Genomic DNA, 19,720 nt, shown 5'->3' on the forward strand with positions numbered 1-19,720 from the left:
GCACATCCAAGTGCTGGCTGCCAGGCTGGATGACCCTTGGCATCGTATTTACCTATTCCACCCAGTGCCATGATACTTCTTACCACCCACAGTCTGACAAGTGCATCTGTTTGGGATGAGACACGGGGCAGTCTGAGGTTTTAAAGAATTTGTCACAAGAAGGAGTTGCCCCTCTGTTATGCTGGCGCTTATTTTTTGCCATATGCCTCTGTTCTATACATACCAAGTGTAACATTCCAGGTTTATTATGTGTAATTGTTAGCAACCCATGAAAAATCTGGAAACCCAAACAATGCATGCCTTAATTAAGTGGAACATAGCCAGATTTTTATTTTCATGTGGGGAAGAAAAGCATTTTTTCAAGGGGTAGAATATTGCCTATGAAAACTAATGGAAAATCATCCTTTCCTTGCTCATTTCCCACTTAGGGTGACTTATTTGGAGGTTGTGGCTGCTGGAACAGCCCCAGCTGGGATATTAGTGACAAAGGGAATACATCTCAGTGCTTTTCACTCCCATCAATGGGATATTTTTAGCTGCTTTTCCAATGCTGCCCCATCACATAAGCAGTTGATAGATTGTGTGATGATGCTCTGGAAGAGTCAGCCTTGTTCTGTGTCACATGCTCACAGCAGATCTCCACAGGTAAAGGAGATACTGAGAAAACTTTGTGGGATTTCATCAGCTGACCCTTCTTAGGCACCATCACCTTCTACTTTGTCAGCTCCTCCTCTGCCAATCTGCCTTGGCAGGTGGTGTGAGAAGGCAAAAGAAGGGGTTGAATCCTTAAAACTGAACAATTTATGGATGCATTTATCTGTCTAAACCTTGTTAGTACAGTCTCTGTGAGGAGGTGCCGTATCCCATCTCATAAGGTTCTGGAGTGGCTACACCACCTTCAGTGGTGGAGTTTGCTCTTCCCAGTGCCCTGATGCTTCCACAGCATCCTTCCGATATTTTTTTCGTATGCGTGTGTATATTACAGCTCTACAGAGCACCCAAAAAAAACTCTTTAGCCCATTCTCAGCTCTCACATTTTCTCCCCAATGCCCTCACACCCTCCCACCCATCTTGTCACCCCACCTATAGGACACATTGCAGCCTCACAGATCTCACAGCTGGCCAAGCGTAACTTGGAAATTTCATCCCTGAAGATCCCTGGAGATCCAAGGATGCCACATCCTCACCTTCTGCTCCAACCCCCACAGGTGACCCTGCAGCAGAGGAGTGGTCCCCATGGAGTGTGTGCTCAACCACCTGCGGGGAGGGCTGGCAGACCAGGACCAGGTTCTGCGTTTCGTCTTCCTACAGCACCCAGTGCAGCGGCCCTCTCCGGGAGCAGAGGCAGTGCAACAACTCTGCCGTGTGCCCAGGTATTGGTGGGCAGCAGGGGCGGGACATTGGCCGCCTGTGGTATCTCCACTGGGATATTTCTGGAAGGGCCTGTCATGGGCTGCCCAGAGAATTTGTGGCTGCCCATCCCTGGAAGCGTCCAAGACCATCTTGGATGGGGCTTGGAGCAACCTGGTCTAGTGGAAAGCAGTTGGAATTAGATGACCTTTCCATTCCCTTCCATTCCAAACCATTCTGGGATTCTGTAATTCTTGCAATGAGATGGTTTTTGTTCCTTGTTCCTTCTCTTTATGCCTTAAGGCCTCATACAGAAACTCTTGCTAGACCAAGCACCACGAGATGGGCACCTGCTTTGCATGGTGTGGACAATTCCATACCATCTAAAGTCCATGAAATCAGTACGCCTGCAGGCAGGTGCCCTTTGGGGTGTTTCCAGGTTGGGAATAATTTTGATGAAAAAGGACATTCTGGGGAGCCTGGAGCCTACAAGAAAGATGGAGAGGGATTTTTTACAAGAGCGTGGAATGACAAGATAAAGGAGAATGGCTTCAAACTGAATGAAAGTAGGTTTAGAGTGGATATTAGGAAAAAATCTTTCTCTGTGAGGGTGGGGAGGCCCTGGCACAGGCTGCCCAGAGAAGCTGTGGCTGCCCCATCCCTGGAAGTGTCCAAGGCCAGGTTGGACAGGGTTTGGAGCAACCTGGGATAGTGGAAGGTGTGCCTGCCCGTGGCAGGAACTAAATGATATTTGAGGTCCCTTCCAACCTAAACTATTCCTTGTTTCTATGATTATTTTGAAGAGTTATGCTGTTAAACTTGGTGTATTATTCATTTCTCCTGATGAGCAATAACATTGTTCAGAAAAAATTCTATGATGGTGAAATCACCATCTGTGGAGAAATCACCATCCATGTTCTTTCCTGTATTTCCTCTTCTGCTTATCTCTTTATCATTCAAGATGCCTGGTGAGAATTAGTTTTGAACCCCCTTTCCTGACACTGGGCATCAGTCACTGTTAGCAACTGATGAAGGACTGGAAAAGTCCCTGGCTTTTTTGGGTTTCTTCTTTTCCTAAACAATTACTGATTTGTTGTTAGCTTCTCTGGTAAAACTGGAAGGGATGAAGTCCCTTAAGAGAGATCAGTGCATTCTTATAACATTTGGTCTCTGGAGATTACAGTGACTACAATTCCATAAATAACTTGGCCAGATTAGATTAGATTAATAGATTAATAGATTAATATAGATTAGAAGGCTAATTAGGTTAGATTAAAATCGATTAGATGTCTAATTCCAGGAGCTACCAGAGATGGCTTGAGCAATCTTGGAGGATATTGCCCATTCCATTTTACTCTTTGGAGTCTCCCTAGCTTTGCCTCTGAGGTGTCACTGACCTATGAGAGTAATCAGTAGACAGACTACATCTTTCCTGAAAGCCTTAAAATATTGTAGTCTTTGAGGATTCAATGAGAAAATGTTGGGAGGGAGAGAAAAAAGGGCAAGAAGCAATAAAATGATGGTGATGATGCTTCCCTAAGGGTAGTGGGGTTTTATTTCTTTCTAGCTAAATCCATTTTTTACTTAAAAAATGCCATGTTGGCTCAAAATCTGAAAAATTAAGGTCAACTAGAAGTACATTGTGGTTTATTTCAAAGACTGGAAAGCAGCAGGCACTTGGTGTCAATATCAAAGCATAAAAATTACTTGATGTTCCTCTTGCACATTTTGGGTTGTTCTCCAACTTCCCACACACTGCTCGTTCCGGGTGGGAAGAAGCTGTGCCCTGTGGGCTCCCTCACTTCCTCAGACCTCCTCTGAAAAAGAAAAATCACTTCTTCTGCTTCCCTTGCAGTGCATGGCACCTGGGACGAGTGGTCTCCATGGAGCCTGTGCTCTTCCACTTGTGGGAGAGGCTACAGGGATCGGACCCGCACCTGCAAACCCCCCCAGTTTGGTGGGAACCCCTGCGAGGGCCCGGAGAAGCAAACCAAGTTCTGCAACATCGCTCTCTGCCCAGGTAGGGACAGTGACAGATCTGAAACCTCCCCTCCAGCAGGTCTCCCCAGCTCAGATGCCCTTAAGGCCCATAGATGACTCCAATGAAATTCAGAACTACCGCAAGGAGGATCCTGAGGAAAGGACTCAGTGAAGAAGCAACCCAGAGGTGCTTTCTGGGGTTGTTCAGCTCAGAGATGTCTCAGGTTCAGGTTTGCCCTGTGTGATCTCTTGCAGAGGGCACCTTACATGGGTTGGACCTGGCTATCACTGATATTTCCAAGACCATCTTAAGGTTCTCACCTGCTCTCCCCATTGAATGGTTTAAAGTTATTTTGCCTGACTGGGTTCATTATGCTGGAATTAATTAATAGTTTTACTTGTCTGTGCATTAATTCAATATATATGCAAGTTTTCTCTGTGGCTGATCCTGATCTGGGTGGTGAGATGGACTAAGAGACTCCTGACAGCCTTCCATGCCAAATTTAATACTTTTCAGTACTTCCAAATGCCTCTCCTTGATTTTGCTTTGAAACATCAGAAAGAACCTCAAGATGGAATTACTTTTACCACCTGGAAATCCACTTATGCTCCAGAGGCTTCTTTCCTCTGACAGGCCCTGGGTTAATTGGCCCCCTTAACTTAACTCTGGGTGTCCTGGGGAACACAATCTGTACACAAGGGAGCTCCCCAAAACTCCCTCCCTATCCCTGGATAAAGTCAACTGACATTTTTCCAGCTTAATGAGAATCATTATGAGACATTAATATGTCCCCGGAGGAGGAGAGGGATTGTGGGAGGGATGAGAACTTTGTGAAAACAGTGAGAAGCCTCCTGGCATTTCCCATCGAGTTTTCACTCCAAGTAACTATCCTTGGATATTTGGCCACTATCCAGAAGACGCTACTTGGAATAAGAACCTCCCAGACACCAAATTGATTCTGTCATAAAAAGACAAATTTAAGAAGTCAGGGCTGGCATTGCTTGGGTAATAAAGCATACCCTGAGTTAACATTGATCCATAATTAATTTAAATACAAATAAATGCACGACCGAAACAGTGGTGAAAAAGACAAGCAGCCCAACTGCAAGGCTTCAGCTCCAATTAGTGCCACAAAGGCAATCAGCAGCTTGGCAGCACCAAATGAGAGCAGCGTTGGGGGAACCATTGAAGCACAACAATGGGTGTTTGACACCCCAGACACTCCGAGTGTTCATTACCACCCTGCTCCGAGGATTTATCACTACAGCTGATAAAAATGCTCTGCTGCAGGGACAACAGCGCCTTTGTTCCTCAGGAGCTGTGGGTGCCGCAGGCTGAGCCCCAAGTCCTTGGAAGAGGAAAAAGGAGGAAGACAATGCCTGTCTCCTCACGGGCTCCACCAGAAAATGAACATTTTTGATAAACCCCACTATGGTGTAATCGTGGCACCAAACTGTCCTTGGCTGTGGCTGTGATGGGAACCCTCAGCATCTCGACCATGAGACATCTTTGCATCAGTGCAAGTGGCTGGAGGGAAAACACAGCCACCTTTGTTTCTCCTTTTTTCAAAACATTTCTGAAATTACAGCCTGTGAATAAATACAAGGAAATTACCTGTTCTAAATTCCTCAACAAACAACCAAATTATGGATTTGGATGTTTCATTTTCCTACCTCCAAATGACTGCACTTCTGATAAGTTGCCAGTCACCAGCAGCAGGGAGGGTGTTGAAAAAATTCAACTTTTTTTGGGTAAATGCAGTTTTTTGGGTAAATGTCAAATTTAATGTGGGAAATGCAATTGTACTTTTCCAACACATGGGAATGTTAATGAAGGATGGATGCCATCATTATTAGGAAGAAATTCTTCCCTGTGAAGGTGGTGGGGCCCTGGCACAGGATGCCCAGAGAAGTTGTGAATACATCCCTAGAAGTGTTCCAGGCCAGGCTGGACAGGGCTTGGAGAAACCTGGGATAGTGCAAGCGTCCCTGCCCATGACAGGGAATTAGAATTAAATGATCTTTACCTTTGCAACCCAAACCACCCTGTGATTCCATGATTTTATGATCAGTTCATGGAAACTTAACAGCATAACCTTCAGTCAGAAAAGCCACGCTAATTTGTACCTGATAGCATTTACTTGGCAGAGTTTTGGATCATTTCCAGAAAACAACCACCTGTCAAACACCACGTTTTTCATTTCCCCTCTTTGGGACTGATAGGCACTGGCACAAAGCCATGAATTTATGCACAATAAAACCATAAACTTTTGGATTGTTAAAAACATGCACCTTTTGGAGGTACCCTTATACCTTCCTGATTTTGCACACCTTGTGATCCCCTTTGAGTTAACAGTTGCTCATTTCGATGTTTTTAACATTTTTTTTTACAGGGTTTGTAAACAAAAAGCTGCTCAACTGCAATGGGGATTACACAGGACTGATCAATTCCTTGCAGATTACATGGGGAACCAGTTGGCATTTATTTTTCTTGGACAGACAAACAAAGGCAAAAAAAAAAAAAAGGTTGCAATGTGATTTGAGCCAGAATTCAGACTTTTCAGGGACTCAGGTTGTTTTTCCCAAGTGAGATCTAGCACCTAATTCGATCTAAACAGAGCATGATGACCACTGTTAATGAGAAAAATGCTCCAGGAAGAGCAGACTGGGTGATGGATCTGTTGATCAGGGACCAATTAGGGTGTAACTGCCACACTTGGGATTGCCTCAGTCCATACCATGATAAAAGATGTATTCCTATTTCTCTCCAACCCTGTTCCTATCATAACCTCCCTTGTCCCTTTTTCCTCTACTTAATTATCAAAGACACTGCTGGGTAGAAACATCTCCAGCCTGTCAGAGTTAATTCAGCTGTGAGAGAAGTACACTGACCACACACACTCACCCTGCTCCTGGTCTTCTGTTGGAGCACACCTTTTCTCCCACATTTCCCAGCCAGCAGGAATGGTGGATTCCTGTGAATAACACTGTGATTCGAGTTTCTGGGTCTGCTTTAATGAAAAACAGAGCATTTGCACGCTTGAGAAAATACACGCTCCGCAGATTCATGCACTGCTTTGCTGAAAAATGGGTTCCTTAAAAAAGTGCTGATGGCCCCAAATGGGAAATGTCATGGTAATGTACTGATCCCTTCAAAGTGTTCAGTGAGAGCATGAGCCACGTCCTCTGGTGTGATGTTATGTTGTGTTTAGCAATGTTATTAGTTTGGACTTTCATGTTGGAATGTGCAATATCAGTAATTTCAACTTTTATGGTGTTATGTAGAGTGTGGAACATAAAAACTGAAATGTTACTGCACTTGCATCCTGTGGGACTGTCGGAGGCTGCAGAGGATCCCAAAAATCCCTGTTGCTACTGCTGTCCAAACTTTTTTTGATGCTCTGTCCCCTCTCTCAAGCTCTGTGACTCCTTGTCCTTCCCACCTTAGTCCCTGGTAGGCAAAGGCCAGAGGCTCTCGCCACGTGGCTCCTTCCAGAGGGAAAGATTTTCACATTCCGCTCGTTTTCTTTCTTTGGGCCACTCAGTGGACGGCAACTGGAACGAGTGGTCGAGCTGGAGCTCATGCTCCGCTTCCTGCTCCAACGGGACCCAGCAGCGGACGCGGGAGTGCAACGGGCCCTCCTACGGCGGAGCCGAGTGCCAGGGACACTGGGTGGAGACCCGGGACTGCTTCCTGCGCCAGTGCCCAGGTTGGTGACCAATGACTTTTTCTTTCTCTTGGGCCAACTTCCCCTGCAGTCCCAGTAAAATGTTTCTTTGGGGAAGACTTGCGCCCTTTTCAGCACAGTAAAAAGGAGGTTTGGATCATTCCAACAGACCATGCCAGCCAAAATCCAGCACTGGCAAAGTCAGTCTGGGTCAAGAGACCCCAGAGAGGTGAGTGATTGCCCACGGGGAACGTGTCTTTCTAACCTTAGATTTCAGCTTTCCAGCATAAGCTTAAAAAAATCCCAAGAAAATATCAATGAAACCCTTCCCTTGCCTCCACAGGGCTTCAGCTTCCCTCCTCTTTTTGTTTTGTTCCTCTCCTCCTGCCATTTCAACGTTCCCAGTTATATCTGAAGCAAACAGGGAATCCTCCACTGTATCTCAGCTTTAAACCTCAGGCACAACAAATCCTTTTTCATGTCTGTGTAAGACTTGTCACTTACTTTACTCATCTATGACTTAAAATAATAATAAAGACAGAAAATAATAGTAATAACAACAGTAATAATAATAGTAGTAGTAATAATAATAATAATAATAATAATTCCTACTGGAATTCATCCTGGTCTACCTATTTCCTCAGGGAATCCCTTTACTCTCTGGTAGCACCATTATCTGCAGTATTTAACACAGGTATTGGATTTTCCTACATGGTCTCGAGTAGGTTTTGATGTTTTGGGTATCTCATTTCTTCTTTGCAACTTATGGAGATCTTCTAAGACAAAAAGGGGCTTCAGACCTCTTTTTCAGATGACCACGTCCCACTGATTTCAGAGTTGTCTGTCAAAGCAACTCAGGTCATACCTTCCACTGCACAAAATGTCACTAAATAAAGCACCGTAATCTGGTGCTGCCCCTTTTCTTCGGTAATTTTTGTCAACTTCATGGAGAAGATGTGGATCTCCCACCATCCCAAAAGGAATTATTCAACCCAAGATGATGTGGTAACTCAGAATTAAAGCCCAAATAGTAAAGAGCAGACTTAGGCCTTGCCCTAGTTCTGTCACCGAGTAGTTGTGGTACAGCAGAGGTACAGCAGGCTTGTTGTGAGGGCTAATCAACATTTTTATGGTGCTTTGATAAATGCAATTGCTAACGTAAAAGAAGCAGCATTTTGATAAATGTCATTGTAAATGTAAAAGAAGTCACATTTCCACTGAATCTGGAAAGATGTTGGGAGAAGACACAATGGAATGAGACAACATCCCAAACCTCTCTCCAAGGTACATGAGCATCAGTGCAATGCAAACAGCTGGAGAGAGGTTTATTTGATGTTTCTTCATGGTTTTTTTGCCCAAGGGCTCTGCTAGTCTCTCTAAATCCCTGAGCCAGACCTTCTCTGGGAAGGGCTATTTTCACACATGCATTGTACATCCCAAACGAACTCCAGATATGGAATTGGCCTGGCAGATGTGGCTGCCAGGTTGAATCTCAGCCCATGGGAAGAGTGTTCAGGAGCACAACCCCAAAATCTCAGCCCGAGAAAAGAGATAGGGCTGCTTTTGCAGAGCATGGAGGTGCTGAGAAAAAACACGAAAACACCCTTGGACTATTAAAGGACTGATGGGATGGGAATGGGGACACTCTGATTTAATGTCAGTTGAAGATCAAACAAAGATCCAAGGCAGGAGACCTCCCTTCCTACCAAACCCTGCCCTACTCACCCTTTGTTCCTCTGCTCGCCTTGGGACCTTGACTCCTTCTGTTGCAGATGATGTTTGGGCCCTAACAGGCTGTTTCTCTCCTCTTTTTTTTCTTTTGTTTCCAGTGGATGGGAAGTGGCAGGCCTGGGGAGTGTGGGGCAGCTGCACCGCCACGTGTGGAGGTGGCACTCAGAGACGTGACCGGGTGTGCTATGGCCCCTTCTTCGGTGGAGAGACTTGCCAGGGTCCCAAGGAGGAGTACAAGCAGTGCAATGACAGAAAGTGTCCTGGTATGTACCTCAGAGCCCTCGTGCTTTCCTTTGAATGAGGGGGATTTTGGATTTTTGGATTTGGGGAATGGTTCCCATGTCCTGTGTCAGAGATGTGAATGCCACAAAAGGTTATAATCTAATAAAATCCTACCCATGACCCACAAGATACAGGATCTTGATTTAACTGTTGCAGAATCCAGTGCAACTGTGCTGGTTTCAGTAAATATTTGATGAATCCCACCAGTCTTGCCTTGGTGGTTTTCATGTTTTCATTGCCATAGAGTTACAGGAGGAAAAGAGAAACTGTTTGGTAGCAAAAACTGGTATCAGTCTCAAGTCCATGAGTAGAGGATGCTGCAGTGGTTTCCCATCCTTTACCTCTGGAAATCAAAAAAAAAAAAAAGCTGTGTCTGCATCTGTCAGAGCTTTACCCAAATCTCACCCTCCTTTTGCAGAGTGCAAAAGCTGAATGGAGAGTGAGTGAGCTGTAGGGCAGATGAAAACCTGGGTTTGGATGTGAAAAATAAGCAGGAGCAAACACTTCCAAGTGGGAATGCATCTGTCTGCCTCTCAGACTACAGAGACACAAAAATAAAGGCCTGTGCACCATTTTTGCTTTCTTCCTCAGTCTGAGTTGAAGGGCCCGGTGAAAATGCTGGTGGGGAATCAGTCTGTGATGTTGGCAGTCAGATCGCATCGATCGTAACAGGCCATGAGCTTTGACTGAAAGGGTAAATAATTGTCAGAGCAGCTCAGTGAGAGACAGGAGAGATTCTCATGGCAGCATCCCGGCATTCCTACTGGAAAGGGGAGTCTCCCAAAAGGACAGGAGGCAGCAGTTCTGATGCAGGAGTACCTGGGGGCAGATCTGCCACGTGGAGGCCAAGCTGACCCCTCAGACTCCCTCACAAAGCGCTGAAGACAAAGAGATGAAAGCCAAAGAGCTTCAGCATGGAAGTTCCAGCACGTTCAGCTCAGAGATGGCAGAGAAAGAGGCTGTGTGACAGCCTCGCCACTCTTTCCAGCTACGCTCTAATAAAAGGCATCACCTCTCCTTACAAGCTGTGCCTCTCAATTAGCAGCGGCGTGTGAGAATCTCTTCTAACTCTGCCACAAAGCTCTCTCTCGCCACAGAAAATCTTAGCACCGGGTTGTCTGGTGGTGTCTACAGAGTGAGGCAGATTTAGTTCAGCTTCAGTGTGTGCCAGCTGGGGCCCTGGCAGAACAAGCCCGATCTTTTCTTCTCTTTCTGCAGGGGTTGATGCCTGTGCAGTGCTCACAAGGAAAAGGCAAGTCTCAGGCACTGGGGCCTGCCAGGGTTCACAGCCAGAAGGGTCTCGCTGCAGTTGTTAATTTGAAAGGGAAGGAAAAGGTGGGGAAACATCAGAGGCTAAAAATAAACCCGCTCAATTTGTTCTCCAGAAAGTATCAAATGCTGGTGTGATTTGATTTGAGCAGAAGAATTGAATTTAATTGGGTTAGTTATTAAAATCTCCCAGTGCAAATAGGTTACTCTGGTAAAAGGGATTTTGTTGTGAAGCAACATCAAAAAGAAAAAAAGAAGAAAAAAGGAAAGGATGAAATGATTCTCTCCTGGCCTGGGAATTGCTCCTGTGCTCACTGGCAAGACAAGTCCAATCAGTGTATTTTTAAAGAGCATCTCTGATCCACAGCATCCCTCAGCGGTCCCCAGGGACACTGCAGGGGTGACGAGACCAGGAAGTTTTGACAGGCCAGTGGGGGAGAAAGGGGAGGAGAGATGTGAACAGTCTCCCACTCTGCTTTATGGTGTGCTCTGCTGCTGTGTAACCGAGGGTGCTGGAAGCTTCCACACCCCAGAACCCTCCTGTGAACCATGGGACAATCTGTGACCGTGGTCAAAGCACTGGTCCAGGGGACAGGAGTCTGGAATTCCCTCCCTGCTCTGGGACAGGCTCTGTGGGTGACCAAGTGCTGATTCAATCGCCCTGCCCCACAGCTTCATGTCAGCAGGCTGGAAATGAATCTGCCTCTTTTCCACCCCTGCTCTGGCTTATCTACAGAGGCCACGAGCTGCTGGCACAGGGGTGAGTCCTGCCTACGTGCAGGGCACTGCTGGAGTCCTTCTTGCCCTCGGGGGTTCCATCACAACCGCGATTACTCACACGGGAACTTTAAACCAGGGGAAGGAGCATCGGTTTCCAAGCAGAGAGTGCAGCTTATCCATTCCCAGCATCTACGGGGGAGGGATCCATCTTTGAACTGCAGCTGGGGCTGAAACCACACAGTCCTGGAGCCTGCCTGCAGGAGCAGTGATGTGCAGGCAGCTTGTTGGGTCTTGTAGGAGTTCTTCAAAGAAGCAGGACTTGCCACGCCCATAATTTAAGGTTTGAGCCTTCCTCACAGCCAGGCTGGTCCCTGGGTAGTCCCAGAGCAGCAGAGGGACATGTCCTGACCAGCTGCAGGCACAAATTCAGCTTCCTATTTATGGGTATTCTTACATGCACAATGAATAAAAACTGTAATCAAAAACTATTAAATCAAGTTTTTTCCTCCCCTCCCTCAGGAGTGACAAATAGCTTTAACACCATCCTCATGGCTCCCTCTTCTTTACATGTTGTAAATAATGAGTTTCTCAGCACAAAGATCTCCTGTGGTGAATGTTTTTCTCCCAGATCCCACCAACTCTCAGACCAACTCAGCTCCACCCACAGACAGAAGCATCCAAAACCCTCCTTCCAATGATTTTTTTTCTGGGATGTCTCAAAACACATTTCTGCAGGCTCCTGGGCTCTGCAGCAGTGTTCGGAAATGAGCTGCTGATGCAATTACAACTTGTTGGGGCTCAGATCTTTTCCCTTTTGTGCACAAGACAGAAGCAGGCAGAATGAAGACCACCCAGGGGATGTGTCCATTTTGTTTCTTCATTTACTTGTTCTTTCCTTCATTCTTACTCCACTGACTCATGCCAGGCCTCATTTTAGATACATCCAACACTGAAGGTGGTGACCCTGAAGAATGGAAGAGGTGGATTCTGGAGCCATGGAGTTCACCCACAAAAGATCTGCCTATTAAAAGTTAAGAAATAAAACTCTTCAGTAGAGGGTAGCAACAGCAGTTTTCTTGGAAAGAGCTGCCACAAGGCAAGGCAAGGATGTGAGTGGACTTTCCCATGGATTTTAGTGAGCTAATCCTTGGAATGGATGAATGCCCAGTTTTCAGATGGGCAGAGCAAACTCCGGAGAGGTGAAGTGACTTTGTGAGGGACCGAGGAGCTGCAGAGCTGGGAGTGCAGCTCCAGGCCTCCTGGCTGCCAGACCATGCTCCCATATTTCTTCCTTCCACTCCCTTTCCCGTGTCCTTGCTGAAGAGGGAGTTTTACCAATGGAGTTTTTCTCTCCTGGCAGAGCCCCATGAAATCTGTGATGAGGAGAGTCTTGGCCCTGTGGTTTGGAAAGAGACGCCAGCCGGGGATGCTGCAGCCGTCCGGTGTCCCCGCAATGCCACTGGTAAGGGTGACTGCATGGTGGGAAGGTGGCCCTCCCTCAGGGGATCCTTCATCCTTTGCATCCTAGGAGAGGAGAACCTGGTTGTGGGAGGACAGGACAAGCACATGGACTTCCCTCCCTTTGTCCAGGGCTAAATTAACTCTGTCTGGGTTTTTGTTTTCACTGTTAAGCAAAAACAGTTGTTACTGGACAATCTGAGGTGGTTTCCATCCACCCACTGCCTGGTCCTGGGACACGTTTGAAATTAAGGAATACTGGGATATGTTCCCTCCATTATCTACACATAACTTTGCAAAGCAGGCGGGGCTTTGTTAGAGTCCTCTAGATTTGGGTGATGTATTTCTCTCCAGTGCCCATAAAAGCAGCTGCTGTATGAGAGCAGGAAATATGAATTCTGTTGTCCATTTACACTTAGAAACCTCAGCACCTCTCCAAACATTTCTTTGGGTGCTCAAGTTGATGGTCTGACTGTGGTGGTGTGAAGTGAAAGGATCTGGGCATCCAGGTACCTGTTGTGGCCATGTGTTCCCTAAGGAGTGGAAGGCAGTGCAGAGAAGGCTCCAGGACATCAGGCTGGTGGTGGGATTTGTCCTCAGCTGGATGTTCCTCACTGCCAGGCAGGAACACAAATAGGGACAGCAGTGTCAATAATTAATGTAAAGGTTTTATTTGGTTTGAGGGAGAGGACTGGATACAGACAGATCTCTTTGACTCTGCCTGGCACAGTCAGTGTCATCCCCAATGCTGTCCTAGGAGGGCTGTATCCATGGAAAGGTCACTGAATCATTTGGCAGTGGCAGTGGGATTTCAAACCCAGCAAACCTGATCCTCAGAGACTCCAAATGGCATCATGGTGGCTGGGACAGGGTGATCCCTCTCCCTTTCCTCCTCTCCGATATGTCTGTTCCTCCGCATCACAAGGCATGTGATTATCACTGCAAACCCCTCTGTGGATTGGAGCTGAGGGAAAGCCTGGGGGAGGACTGGAAGCAGATTTCAGAGAGTTTCAGCTGTTGCAAAACTGGTGCTGTCGGGTGTTTATTCCCTTCCAGGCTGCGTGGGCAGCACAAGCCCTGCTTTAGCTGCAAGTACCAGACCAAACCAGCTGGGGAGGCTCGTGGGGCTTCCCGAGCCAGGAAAAATGCTGCCATCCAGGGCAGGAGAAGAAATTTTCCCTTCACCCTGACTAGCCATGTCCAATTCGTTTGTTTTTGTTTTCCTGTCCAGTTGCTTCTGCTGCCCTGCCATAATAAAATGCAGGAGAAGGAAATAAAGATAATCCCACCTACCAGGCTTGCACGGGTTGTTCAGGCATCTTCAGGTGCCTCTGATGCCCTTTGTGCTGGTAGCTGGGTCTGAATGGATGCATTGACCAGTTCTGGGTGATCTCTATAGAATCATGAAGGCTGGAAAAGATCTCTTAAGATCCTCAGGTCCAACCATTAACCCAGAACTTTCAGGCCCACCACTAAACTGTGTCCTCAAGCGCCACATTTACACGTGTTTTGAACACTTCTATGGGTGGTGATTCCACCTCTTCTCTGGGCAGCTTGTTCCAATGCTTGACCATCCTTTCAGTGAAGAAATTTTCCCTAATACCCATTCCAGACCTTCCCTGGCACAACCTGAAGCCGTGTCCTCTTGTCCCATGACTTCCTCCCCATGACAAAAGACCGACCCCCATGAATTCTTGGCTTTTCATCTGTCCTCACTCCCATATTTGTTTCGTTCATCTTCCAGGGCTGATCCTTCGAAGATGCATCTTGGATGAAGAAGGCATCGCTTACTGGGAGCCTCCAACGTACATCAAGTGTGTTTCTATTGATTACAGGAACATACAGATGATGGTAAGGCAGCCCCTCTCCCTCAGCTCAGCAGGTTCAGGATCCTCCCCAACGATTGTGACATTGCTATAGTTACAAAAAAGAAGGAAAAAAGGAGTTTCCAGCTGTGCCTTGATTTTCTCTTACTGTTTTTTCTGCTTACCTTGTGATGCACAGGCACTTTACGGACAAGGGATGGTTCCTTGCAGGATTTTAGTATCCAGCTTGGCAGAATCTGGGTTCTTCCAGGCCTTTCATATCACATTATCATTAAGTATCACTGTGACTGTATCATTTTAAATAAGCGTCTTATTTTTTGTTAATCTTAAATTCATTGTTGTGAGGAATTTCTGCTGGTCTCCTGCGGCCTTTAGGGGAACTGACCTCTCCTGTTCAGGGTAAGGTACAGTCTGCCCTAAAATAATTCCAAATTGGTTGTAAGCAAACAAGGTTTTGGGGAAAAAATATTCTGTTGGGTTATGAACAGAAGAAACTTCATAGTAGAACAATTTCTTCACGGGCAAACAGAAAATTTCAGTTCTTTGTCATTTTAGAACCACTTCAAATATATAATTTAGAATCTATCACTCTTTCCTATCACTTTAAGAAATATCAGGGGCTCTTAGGCCAGCAAAGATTGTCAGACTCATCTAATCTGCACTCTTAATTGTGAGGAAGGTCAAAAACTTTCCCTCAGCAATTCCATCACTGAGCTCATTAACGTGACTTTGACTGTCCCTAGAAGTGTTTCTCACATTTCTTTTCTGTTTCTCAGACCAGGGAACACCTTTCCAAAGCTCAGCGTGGGCTGATGGGAGATGGGCTGTCAGACGTGCTCCAGAACCTTGTGGAAATCTCCCAGGATGGGACCAGCTACAGTGGGGACCTGCTGTCCACCATGGACGTACTCAGGAACATAACAGAGATCTTCCGTAGGGCTTATCACAGCCCGACTTCTGGGGATGTGCAGGTGAGCCCAGGTGCATTTTCTGGAACCCAAGGCTGGGTCGGAGGTGTGTGTCCATGCTCAAGGTTCCAGGTTTGGTTACTGATACTGACTGTAGCTGATACAGTGCTGATAAAAACCAGATTATTGTTTTTTCCACCACAAGTGTCTTTCTGTATTAACAAACTCTCCTTTCAAGGTGGTTCTTCCTTGGTTTATAAACTAAGAACTTGAAAGCCAAGGTCACTCTGAACTATTTCAACCTGATAGCACTTCACTGCAGAGTCTAATTGATATGAGAACATTATTTGGTAGGGATTTCAGGCTAATGACTTGAGGGAAAATGATTCTGTGGCATTGGGTACCTAGATGTTGATGTAGGGGAATATCCTCATGGTTTCTCATCCCAGGGTTTTACTTCCAGCAGCTGCAGAGCAGCTACAGGATACACCCTTGGGATGGGTGATCACCCCGTGACTTGAAACATTAAACTGATCCTGCAGCATCTGCAGAGAGTGGTAAAACTGGAGAAAAAAATCAATAGTCTTAAATTTCCTGTCTTCTTCCTTCTCATCGTGTGCTGCCAAGGTCCCACCATGGACAGAACCCTCTTCATCCATCTCTGCCTCTCTTGCATGGTCACAGGCTAAAGGGGATCCTGAGGTTTCCATATATTGGAAACAACAGAAATAATAGGAAAAAAGATAGGAAAGGATTTATGCAATGGAAGATCAGCTGGTTTTAACCAGTTTCTGACAAATATTTACCTAATCTGTCCTTCAGATCATCAGTAATGGATACAAGACATATTCCCAATCCAATGCCTCAGGAGATACAGTAGTCAAAGTGAAGGCCTTGGGAAAAGGGCTAATTAAAATTAACATGCCCATTAACATCCTTGGGGACCTGTGAGGTCCCTGTGGGGCCTTTTGGGAATGGGATCACGAGAACCCTTTTGGAGCATGTCTGAATCTCACATGTCCCTCCCACACCACTGTGACCTTCCCAGCCTGGGCAATCTCTGCATAACCACCTCTTTTGTCCTCTCTTGTCTCCCTTCTGCAGAACTTCGTCCAGATCATCAGCAACATTTTGTCAGAGGAAAACCGGGAAAAATGGGAGGAAGCTCAGCTGGTATGAACGTTCAGCACCTTCCCTGGAAATAAAGAGGTTTTCAGCACAGAGTTAAGCCATGAGGAGGGGAATTTCCAAGTGTCTACATGACCTCCTAAGATGAGCTTAGTTCCAGGCTGAGTCACATTAAAGGAGTAACTCAGGAAGCCACAGGATCTCAGCTCTGAGCCAGACTCTCTGCATGAAGAACTGTGAAATGCTGGTGGTATAAACCAAATTTGGAATGGCTCTCAGGGGTCAGGCTTGGTTTGGAGTTGGTAATCCTGATGTCTTGCTGTAATTCCACTCTTTCCTCTTGCCAAGATAAAGAAGTGGGATTACGTGGCTTTGAGTTCCTGGCTGAAGAGGTGAAGGACAGGAGCTGGAGTCTGCTCAGCTGAGCTTCTGGGTTCAGTTATGTTTACCTTTATTTCTCTCCTGCCAAGGTTAGGGATCCTGCTCAGTCCTGAAGTCCCTGAAATTCCTGGAAGTGTTCAAGGCCAGGTTAGATGGGGCTTTGAGCAAGATGTGGAGTCCTTGTCCATGGCAGGAGTTTGGAATTAGAGGAACTTTAAGCCCATTCCAACCCAAGCCATTCTCAGATTCTGTGAATAATTCCATAGCTGAACTCTCCTGTATTAGGGGATGATGTTGTTGGTTTTTGTTTCTTCGTCATATTTGGCCCTTGTCTCTTGTGCCCCATTTGAACTCTGTGTTGTGGACTTGTGTCAGACCTATTCCTGTGTCCCTTTACCATTCCTTTGGTGAGCTGTTGCAAAATTCCTCCAAGGGATCTGGAAACAGCAAAGAATCAAGAAAAAAGAATCACCCAACACACAAAGCAATCCCAGAGTCCAGTTATCTTCACACCAACCAGGGAAGTCCTCTGGGAAAAACTTTGTAACAACAAGTGCTGGCACAATTGTTGAAAGCCCAGAATGTGAGACAGGGACTTAAAAACATTTCCTTCATGCAACAGCAACTCAGTCAGGAGCTGAGCAGCCTTCTCCTCTCTTCTCCCTCATATTTTGTGCTTTCCTATTGAATTCGGAAGAGCGTGACACGGTCTGTCTCTGGGTATAGAGATAGATAGAGGGTCTGGACATGGTCCTGGGCATGCCTGAGCAAGTGGGTCGGGCCAGGTGGCCTTCGAGGTCCCTTCCAAATGAAACTATACCATGATTCTGTGACTGTGCCCAAATACTTGGTCTCAACCCTCCAGGTGCATGTGTGTATTTCAGCAGAGAGCAGAGGAGGCTGTCAAGTTGTCATGACAACAGGGAAACACTGTTGATCCCCTTAAAAACAGCTCGCTCTGTGTGGCACTTGGTTCCCAGTGGCTTTCCCAGTGCAATCTGCCCTCTGCCCCTCCAGGCAGGCACAGCCCAGCATCGCCGTGACCTACATGTGGATGGGGAACATCACGGGGAGAATGTTTTCCTGGTGTGTATTTTAGTGGGAATTGAGAGGACAGCCCAGCACCACGGCTTTAGGACACGGAACTCTTCATGAGCAGGATTGCCAACAGAGGTGTCAGCAGTCTCTGTGCTTGTCCCTCAAAGCTGCTGGACCAAAATCACACCTTAGATTTTGTGAGATCAACCAATTCTTTTATAACAAAACCTTTGGCTCCCAATTTGCTCATTAAAAATAAACCCAATGTCATTGCGCTCTCACATTCCAATGCCCTGTGGCCCCCCAGGCAAAGAGATGTTGTTCAAGGAAAATAAAACCTAAAACAACCTATAAAGGTATTCAGAGAAGGGCTACAATGATTTTTGAAGAGTCTTTGTTGACCGTTATATGATAAAACCTAAAATACAACATCCAGTGTATTTGGTTTGACCTTGTGATTTCAGTCTGTAAGGGAATATAAAAGTGTGCAGCTAAAAATAGCATCCTCACTCAGTTCTCCTCCTTCTGTGCACACCTGCTGTACTGGCAGGACTTTTTCATCTCACCCTGAGACAGTTTTAGTCTTACCAAGATTCCTTGGATAGACAGAGAGAGAGAGAGAGAGAGAGAGTCACGCATGGCCACCCCTGTGCTCCTTGCCCACACTCTTCTGCCTCCTTCCCATCCTGCTTGTCCCCAGCTGCCCCCCCAGCTCTGCTCAGCCACCTCAGAATGTCTGGATTACGGTAGGAACTGAAAACACTGTGAAAGTGATGGAAAAGGAAAAGAAGAGGAGCTGAGCTGCTTTTCTTCAGCCTCTCGTGGCATTTGCTAAGCTCCTGTGGGCAAATGTGCTTAGAGGAGAAGACAGGTAGTCAGCACAGCTCGTTTCAATTTAGATTAGATTTTATGGAATCTGCCACTGGAAAACTGGCTATTGTTTAACAGCCTTAAGTTGGCAAAGCACAGGTAAAGAAGAGTCACTGCCAATGTCTTTATCAATGGGGAAAAATAGGAAAGAAATAAGAGGCAGAGAAACTCCAGGAGAGCATGGGACCAAGAACTTGATTATTTGGAGAGTGAGATCCTGACAACAAAACAGGAAAGGAGAAAATCAGACAGCCTGGGATTCAACACTAGACCACAATTGTTCTTTGGTGTGGTTGCTTTCAACAGAGGGAGTTGGAATTAGATGATCTTTAAGGTCCTTTTCAACCCAAACCATTCTGTATTTCTATGATTTTATGAAAGGAGATGGGTAGGTTATTCTCTTCTCCAGAGAGTCTCAAATATAACCATTTGCTTTAAAATCATGCCCTCCACCTTAGGTTTTACCAATTTGAGTGTCACATTATCATTTTTTTGCCCCTTTCTTTTTCTTTTTCTAGGCTGCCTCTTAGGATTTCTCAGTCCTCCTTCTCCACATCTCCATAACACTCCATTATACCCAGCATATGCTTCCAGTTCACGTGTCAGGGCAGAAACCTTTGCCCGCAGAGAAGCTCCTGCGGCTCTCATTAGGATCTGGTCTACTCAAAATTCTGCCTCTCTTTGCAGATAGGGCCAAACGCCAAGGAGCTGTTCAGGCTCGTGGAGGATTTCATTGATGTCATCGGCTTTCGCATGAAGGATTTCCGGGATTCCTACCAAGTCACGGACAATCTGGGTGAGTTCATTTGCACTCCCCACGTCGGGGAGAGACCCCCAAAAGCTGTTAATTACTGTGCAACATGGATAACCTGGGCTGTGGGGAGGGAAGGGAGGAGGGGAGGCAGCAGGTGGTGAAACATTAAAAGGTCCAAGGGAAGACACGGACAGACATAAATATGGAATAGCTTTTCTCCAAAGGAGTTGGGATTTCATGAGGAAGGAGAGATATCCACAGAGAGATCTGAGAGATACCTACAGAATGGAGAGCAGATGACGAGCCAGGCAGAATTAGATCATTTCTTTTCTTTTTCAAACACAAGAACAGCCCAGC

At 46.2% G+C, this 19,720-nt stretch overlaps 1 protein-coding gene across 13 annotated transcripts in view; it reads left to right on the plus strand.

Moving 5' to 3' along the window:
• ADGRB1 (adhesion G protein-coupled receptor B1) overlaps window positions 1-19,720 on the plus strand; it is a 283,118-nt gene that overhangs the window by 136,128 nt on the left and 127,270 nt on the right. For 11 of the 13 annotated variants that reach the window (XM_039548691.1, XM_039548694.1, XM_039548698.1 and 8 more), the window contains 9 exons: window positions 1,209-1,373; window positions 3,206-3,370; window positions 6,867-7,040; window positions 8,828-8,992; window positions 12,361-12,462; window positions 14,203-14,309; window positions 15,061-15,255; window positions 16,297-16,365; window positions 19,297-19,405. In XM_039548691.1, the coding sequence (XP_039404625.1) occupies window positions 1,209-1,373; window positions 3,206-3,370; window positions 6,867-7,040; window positions 8,828-8,992; window positions 12,361-12,462; window positions 14,203-14,309; window positions 15,061-15,255; window positions 16,297-16,365; window positions 19,297-19,405 (1,251 nt within the window). The remainder of the gene's footprint in view (window positions 1-1,208; window positions 1,374-3,205; window positions 3,371-6,866; window positions 7,041-8,827; window positions 8,993-12,360; window positions 12,463-14,202; window positions 14,310-15,060; window positions 15,256-16,296; window positions 16,366-19,296; window positions 19,406-19,720) is intronic. The other 2 variants (XM_039548693.1, XM_039548703.1) reach the window with 1 other exon arrangement.

This window comes from Corvus cornix, chromosome 2 (genome assembly GCF_000738735.6).
Source record: "Corvus cornix cornix isolate S_Up_H32 chromosome 2, ASM73873v5, whole genome shotgun sequence".
Lineage (NCBI taxonomy): Eukaryota > Metazoa > Chordata > Aves > Passeriformes > Corvidae > Corvus > Corvus cornix.